The 8,085-nt window shown below is 39.2% G+C and overlaps 1 protein-coding gene across 1 annotated transcript in view; it reads left to right on the plus strand.

The window, feature by feature from the left end:
* Positions 1–1,297: 1,297 nt before the first annotated feature.
* LOC107097223 (transient receptor potential cation channel subfamily M member 4-like) overlaps positions 1,298–8,085 on the plus strand; it is a 26,784-nt gene continuing 19,996 nt past the window's right edge. Inside the window, exons 1-3 of the mRNA XM_015394291.1 lie at positions 1,298–1,511; positions 7,411–7,472; positions 7,557–7,734. Coding sequence (XP_015249777.1) covers positions 1,446–1,511; positions 7,411–7,472; positions 7,557–7,734 — 306 coding nt within the window. The 5' untranslated portion in view covers positions 1,298–1,445. The remainder of the gene's footprint in view (positions 1,512–7,410; positions 7,473–7,556; positions 7,735–8,085) is intronic.

An 8,085-nucleotide genomic window follows, 5' to 3' on the forward strand; every position in this document is an offset into this window, starting at 1 on the left:
CTTCAAAGCCGCAATATGCAGCAGTATGTTCCCCACCACAGTTACAGCATCTGATTTTTACTTCTTTCCCACATTTTCCATATTTGTGCTCTAGAGCACATGTTCTACACCATTGTTTTCCTTTACATACTGCTGCTATATGTCAGAATTTTTGGCATTTATAAAATCTCAGAAGCAGAGGATTGTACATTTTGACATTGTAGCTCATGTAACAAATGAAAGCTTTGCTGGGTAACTGCTCTTCTTCAATTCTAATTAACACAGATAAGCTCTCACACCTTTCTTATTTCTTGTTGTTTATAACCGTTTCACTTCTTTTACTTTTGTACCACTTATGTTTTCTAGAATCTCTTTTTCAAATACTTTTAGAGGAACTCCTCCAATGACTCCCCTGCTAATCTTTTTGTTCTCCACTAAGCCGCACTGAACTCTTCTCCCCTCAATCTTTTTAATTCGTATAGCTTTGCCTTGCTGAGCGCTGTCTCTGCAGTTGATTAATAGGTCTCCACTATAGAGTATTCTGGCACTTCAGACTTCTCCTACAAGTTTATTTATCAATTTTGTTAACTGAACCGGATTCCAATCAAAAGAGTCTCCCTGATTAACTTGTTTGAATATGACTTTATACTCAATTTGTTTTCCTGTGGAATTTCTACATTGCTCATCGCTGGACTGTTCTGAACAGGACCCCCCTTCTGCTTTTTCTCATTTTTAGACGCTACCCTCTTCCAATCTTCGTCGTTTTCACTATTTACTTCCTCCATCGAACAAGAATCGCTTCCTGTTTCCTCGCTACTCACAGCCCAGGCCATTTCTCCACAAGCGACTTAGAAACACACCTACTACGAATCAGCAACAACTTCTTCTTCTTGGATTTATTGGCAACAAAAATTTAGTAATATTACCACCACTTACTGGTATGGGGTGTGGTTCAACTGGGAGTATTACTGCTGCCACCATCTGTATTAGAGGGAAAAAAATAGGGGGGGCCAATGATTAGCTAAGGGTGGCCTGGCCCCCCATCTAGCTCTGTCCCTGTGTAATCAGCCACTCATTATATGCAGGTGTGTTTAACATGGGGGGCATCAAAAAGTTGCAGGATAGTAGCTCTTAAGGACTGAACTACAGCATCCCTACTGTATTATAGACTTTAAGCGCATCATATGTGTCTGTATGAACAGCTATGATATCTACCAGCATTCAACGTTGTGAGTATCAAATACCTGTGCTTTCAACAAGCCAAGCCTACTGTATAAGTCGACCAGCCGCTTCCTTTCAAACCACACCCTCACCTGTTGGGCGCGTCTGCTTTGTAGGTCTCTCCTCTCGGACTGCGGACAACACAATCAGGAACTGCAAAGGAAAATGGGCAGAAAGAGACCCTAACTCTCTCCCCCCAACCTAAACAAAAACTCCCACTGACAGGGACGGAAACAGGAGAGAAAATGAAAGATACAAACGCAGAAGTTGGAGGAAAAACGGACCAAAGCGGTAAACCTGAGAAGCAGCAGGTTGGTAAAATACCCAAAATGAAAGAAACTTCATAATGACAGCAGAGGGAAGTGGAAATGGCAGAAGTAGGATGTGTCCTCGCGCGACTGTATGTATTGTTGACAGTACAGCAACTTTATCCTTACTTGAACCTTATTTAGGCTAATTACTGTCTGTCATCGATTGTCACGCGCAGGGTATGGATTTACAGGGGCTGCAAACATCATGGTGATTTCCAAACCTTGCTAAACGTGTTCTACAAACAACCGAATGTCTGCTGACTAATATCCGTTGCTAATCAACTGAACTAAAGCACCGATCAGCAACACATATAACATCTGACAACCTCAAAGTCTAGTTTTACCAGTTACCGCTGTTGTTTGGGTATATCCCACGGCGCCTCTATTCAGCGTTTTACGGTTGCACGCTAAATTCACGAGATGTACACTGGATTACCCTCAGTTAATCAGGGGCGGGGCTAGATCGGGGGCCAGGGGTGACCACCTCTACCATGTTTTACTTCTAATACAGAATGATGGTGGCAGCAGTAATACTCTCAAGTGGAATATTTAAAACATTAAAAAATGTCATATATTAACATTGATTGACAACAAAAACACTGGTTAATTATGCACATCAATGTACTGATATTAAAGATGGGTACAGAATTCAAGCTCTTTTCAGATCTACATTTTGTGTTATATGGGGTAAAGAGAAAATGATTTCTCTCTGCAACCCATATAGGAGTATTCAGTGAAATCATAGATAAATATTTTAATAAAAAGGTATTAAATACTTTATGTAGATAGTACTTGTAAAATTATTTTTTTTTTTGCAGAATGATTATTGATAAAATTAACTAATGCCAATGGAAAAGATGTTCGCCCCAGAGCTCAAACCTGAAACAATTGTACCCACTATACCTTTTATTTAGGAAGATGTTTAAATATGAGTTTATTTTTTTTTAGCAAGGGCTGTAGGAAAGGATATTTTGTCTTCATTTAGAAAATATGGATGTTGTGCTCATTAATTTTCCTGTTGGAACAGTTTAGATTTACCCAGAGGTTCTGGCACCAATCCACTTTTGGCCACACCTCAGTATACATTTGTTATTGCCTGGCCACCCTTATAAAAATGTTCTGGCTATGCCTCTGCAGTTGATAAATGTATGTTTGCAATTAACACCGTCAACCTCAGTTCATTTGAAACTTCATAAATATCATTCTAACCAATATTCAATTATTTAAAAGATGTATTACAGTTTGATTCTATTGAATTAAAACTTCAGTTTGATCCCCCAAAGCCACCCTTTAATGCTTGAACATAAGGCATCTGTTCTTGCAAAATTTCAACATAAATTATCATATACGTAATGCCGAGCATTGTGTTTTTTTTACAATACATCACAATAATATATCTACACCATCAGCAGTGGCATTACTGGGCTAGGACAGGGTCCTGCCTTGGCCAGTGTAAGTTGTAGCATCAGCTTAGCATTTGATCCCATTATGCACAGCCAGCAGCGTAACATTAAAGATCAAACAATAAACCAAGATATGAGTAGGTGTTTACTTGAGTCTTGCTTATTTCTACAAGTGCGTTTACCACAACAGTAGATTAAAACCCCGAAATTATGGCTTTTAGTTTCAGTGTGCCACCCCAAGATTTTTAGTGGCCCCATCTGGCCAACCCTTATGGAACATTTCTGGAGGCGGCACTGACTATCAGCTAAATAACATGGATATGCTCTGCCTGATTTTACAAAATGCAAAGATTTAAAAGCATGTTGAAGAACTAAAGGGCAAATTCTGCATGGTGTTTATGTTAATATGATTACAGTATAAGATACATAGCAACTGGTATGCTCCACAGAAATGTGCAAATATTAGGAAGAAAAAGGTTATTTATGTTACATTATTTTCAGATTTTATTGAAAACCATGCAGCTCAAGTTTTGCTGCAGCCAAACAAATGCAATAGAAGGCATGCTGATACTAGTCCCCCGCTCATTAGCAGGTTTTCATCTCCTAAAAATACCACCTTAAGCTCCTGTGGGGAAAGCCTGAGACGGTCCCAGGCCATCCAAGAGAAGCAGTACTTCCGGCATGTCCTGAGCCTCCCTCTAAGCTACCACCCCTGGCGAAAATTATGGAATCGTCAGCCTTGGAGGATGTTCATCAAGTTGTTTAATTTTGTAGAAAAAAAGCAGATCAGACATGACTCAAAACTAAATGCGACAGTGGCGTTGGGTGTAGGAGTTTGCACTGAAATCGAATGGTTAATGGTTAAAGCTCCGGCTTTCAGTGTCGTCCTGTCCTTCAGCAAGGCACTTCACCTGCATTGCCTACTGATGATGGTCAGAAGGACCGGTAGCGCCAGTGTACGGCAGCCTTGCTTCTGTCAGTGAGCCCCAGGGCAGCTGTGGCTACAATGTAGCTTGCCACCATCAGTGTGTGAGTGTTTGGGTAAAGCGCCTTTAGGCCTCCTGACAGGCCATTTAAAGCAATTAAAATGGCAGCTGTCTGGCATTAAGAAATGCACAAAAAAAAAAAAAAATCTAGAAAAAAAATGTGGTATTAAGTAACGTGAAACATGGCTCCAACACAAGAAATGGGAGTGTAGTTTGCCTCCTCCTGGAGGGACATATGTGGAACAACTCCTGAGGAGTAGCCTGGGCACCAGGTGCTTGCTGATACCCAGCCCCAGACCTTCAGGGTTAGGCCTCAACTCCATTGTACCTGCCGACATCTTGCCTCATAGTATGAGTCATCATGAAAGCTCCTGAACAGGCCTGTTTGTTTTTGTGTTTTTTTTTTTTTATGGAAAACCCTACATTTACCCCTGGGCAATGGATTCATCTGAGCACTAAAAACGCTCCAATACACTAAAGTCATGGGTAAGAGAGGACCACCTTATGCAAATAAAGACAAAAATAGAAAACATGTGGAAATGCTCAAAACACTTCTTTTAAGCATTGTTGTCTTTTCAGCCTAGCCAGCCAGACTGATACGACATGCACTGCATTATCAGTCTGGTAAAGAGCTGGTAGAGCTCGAGTTCAAAGGTGGGACGGACTGGGTCAATCATCAGGTTAGAACCAATCAGATAACTGCAGGTGTGACGCAAAAACTTAATTTATTTTGCTCTTACAGCAGCCAATTGTTGAAATTTAATGATGCAATCATTTTTTCAGGCATTGATAAAGCATCACTCCATTGCAGCTGCAATCTTGACTTATCGTGACAGAAATTGCTTTCGTATTATGGGCCCTCCTTCTGCGCTGTTTAGTCCGGTCTGTTTTAGATGGGAGAGTATTGAGATTTGCCGCACTGGTTTACGCCCTGTGGAAGTCAGTCTGGTTAGCCAGGTTACATTGTTATGCATGACGTAACTAGAGGCATTTGCAAGTTGGAGGTTACATTTTGTCTCGGTCAACAAACCATTTCCAACAAAACCGGGATATCAGGGATATTAGAGCACATAGATTTGGAAGATGCTGAGCAGTATGCCTTGAGAACCAGAGTAAAAAAAAACTCTGGTCTAAACAAACATTAACCTGCTTCTTTTTACTGTTTAGCACTTGTTAGATATTTAATTTTTTTTTGCTTTAACTTAGAGAGGAGTTATTAAATTAGACCACAGATTCAGAGCCATTCTTTTGTTGGGCACAGCATCTTTTTATACATGTGATGGAAATATGACCTGGGAGTGGAATCACATAAAAGTTTAGCGATTCCTGGTTGCAAGTTAGAAAACTCGCATAATATGCTTATTGTTGTCCAAAAATCATGAGGCTAACTAAATTGGCATTAAAGGCCAACAGCCATATATTTCTCCTCATTCTTTGCATGGTGTCTAATTTAAAATTACAACCTAGCAAAAGTCTAAATACATTCTATACTCCTGCAAACAACACATTATGCACTGCAACCATACCAATTCTGCATCTGAGGACCTTTTGCTATTAGCTGAAGTCTGCATATATATATATATATATATATATATATATATATATGCATGCTGTGTAGAAATGCAGTTACAGTATTTTCTATAAAAGCTGGGCCACATTCTTTAATCGGCGTCAGTTTTAACAGGTTTCTTATGTGAGAGATGAGCCGTGTCCTGTGAAGGAACTAAATGGAGCGGACCCAACATGTTAAGCATGTCAGCTCATGTCAGAAACATGTTCTGGATTGTTGGATACATACCTACAGAGTCTGGCAAGCTTGTGTGGAAAGGGATCCGGTTTTGTTTGTTTGCTCCTTTGTCTTTGGTATAAGTACAAATGCTGATCTGCAGATTAAAGTGTTAATGTTTGATCTCTGTTGAATGAGGCTTTTTTAAAAGTATTAGTAAAGTAATTTAGTCTCACACCAGGTGTATGTGAATCATTTTCCCCCACAGAACTTAATAAATCTCAACCCTGAAGCAGGGATACTCTGAAAATTTGCATGGCACTAGGGCCTGCTGACATTAGCAACTCCGACCGAAGAGGAAACTATAAGAGATTAACTTTTGGCAAAAATGAATGCATACCAATAAGGTAGAGCATATTAAAGAAAGTTTAGTGGAAGAATAAAGTGTGGTAGAAAATGGGTGTAATGGAGCATGGCTAACTTCAGCCTTTAGAGCAGGGTTTCCCAAACTTTTTTGACTGTACCGCTTTGTTAATTTTATCTTACCGTGAGTACCTCTCAGTTAAAAGTATTGATTGTCCCAAAGTGGAACATACAATAGCTGATTATAAGGTTAAAACTATTTTACTTAATATTTTAATTTGAGTGTTTAATTCTTAGGCATTTTATTCTTCCCATCTCAAATAAAAAACAACATAAATATGTTGCCTGAAAGTTAGTTAGGAATAAAAATATTTACAAAATTAAATATTATGAAACTGTATTTTAAAAAACTGGAGTGCCTCTGAGTAACACTCTTATCACTTGATGAATTGAGAACAAACTACGGAACAAAAATTATAGTCGGACTGACCTAATCAGTTTTACTTTTTCATCACGACACCTGAGCTGCTTTGATGAGCTCCAATAGATCAGTGTGAAAAGAGCTGATCCCAGGCTGTTCTCTTCATCCAGTCTGTTCCTCTGTTTGGTTTTGATGTGTGTCACAGCCCCAGGTGAACTCAAACATATAAGAAAAACTTACTTTTTGGTTGTTAAAATCTTTTTGGTCACCAGAAAATAAAAAAACAGAATCCCTGCCTTATTTAATTTAGCTACATATCAAAAAAATATATTTATGTACCTCTTGCAATGCATTCGCTGGCCATTAGGCGTATTGGTACCCCCGGCTGGGAATCTCTGCTCCAGAGAATTTGAAGAAAAGCCAAATCATCTGCTGGCGTTGGTTTACTGTGGTCCATCAGGTCCAGCAGCAATCTGTGTAGAAGATTTAATCACATCATCTACTCTGTACTGAGATGCTTAATGGAGACACTGATTTTATTTTGTTTAAAATATAGGTTTCTTTAAATCTTTCAAAATGGAAGGATATATTTCATCTCCAAAAAATGGTTGCAGTTTATGAAAGGCTTTTATCTTAAAAAAAACAAACAAAAAAAACAAAACAAATATATGTTCCTTTTGATGAAATATGTAATGAAATAGGTTTTGGGATGCATGCTGCTGGTTTGTTCAATAGATTAATGTCAGCAGTGCACTGGTAGTTACCCATAAACATGTGCGGAATCAGCAGCACTATGTTATAATTCACATTCAGGTGTTTGGGTTGAGCATACCTCTGCAGCTCATCTCTGTAAACTTGTCAGAACTTGAGGCAGCCATTTCGCTCAGCAGCATTTTTTAGCAACATGAAAGCAACATGCATAAAAGGGTAAGAAATGTATTTAAACTGGACGCAGGGAATAAATAACTTCAGCTTATCTAACTCTTGAAAATCTCTACAGACTTGGATCAAAAAGATCATCAAGAAAAGAGTCTGCACCACCTTTGTGGAGGATTCATTCAGGTAAATCTGCTGTATGCTAATTTTTAAATGCAGGATGGTTATCAGATGGTCACCCATGTTATCTCCTTTTTCTCTCTCTGTCAGTAATGGAGCACTATGTCAGTGTGGTGGAGCGAGAGAAGCCCACTCCTCCGTGGCTCTCGGCGACTATTTCAGCACAGCCATTGTGAACCACTGGGACAGCGCCCAACACTCGTCTGAATATCCAACCGATGCTTTTGGAGAAGTGAAATTTGGAGGAGCCAGCAAGAGACACAGCTATGTAGGTGACTTTCTGTTGGTTTGATATGGCTTATCTGAGAAAGTCAAAGTTCTTTGTTTTCAAGAGAGTTTACTGTGCTTGTCAGCAAATTTGAAAATCCTGCCCTCTGACCTCTGGTCACACGTTGGCAAACAAAGCTTGATATCAGATGAGGAAATTCAGCACCCCAGGTTGTATGTAAATGTTTTACATGATAAAAGCAATAATAAGTAATAAAGAGCAATAATGACCCGAGGTAATACAAAGAAAATCTTCTGATTAATGATTTTATTTATTCAGTCAGGTAATCCTCCCAATATAAAATTGTCTCATGAAAGAGTCGGTGCCCCTAAAGCTCATAACTTATGCCAG

The sequence above is a fragment of the Cyprinodon variegatus genome, unplaced genomic scaffold (genome assembly GCF_000732505.1).
Source record: "Cyprinodon variegatus isolate N-32 unplaced genomic scaffold, C_variegatus-1.0 Scaffold679, whole genome shotgun sequence".
Classification (NCBI taxonomy): domain Eukaryota; kingdom Metazoa; phylum Chordata; class Actinopteri; order Cyprinodontiformes; family Cyprinodontidae; genus Cyprinodon; species Cyprinodon variegatus.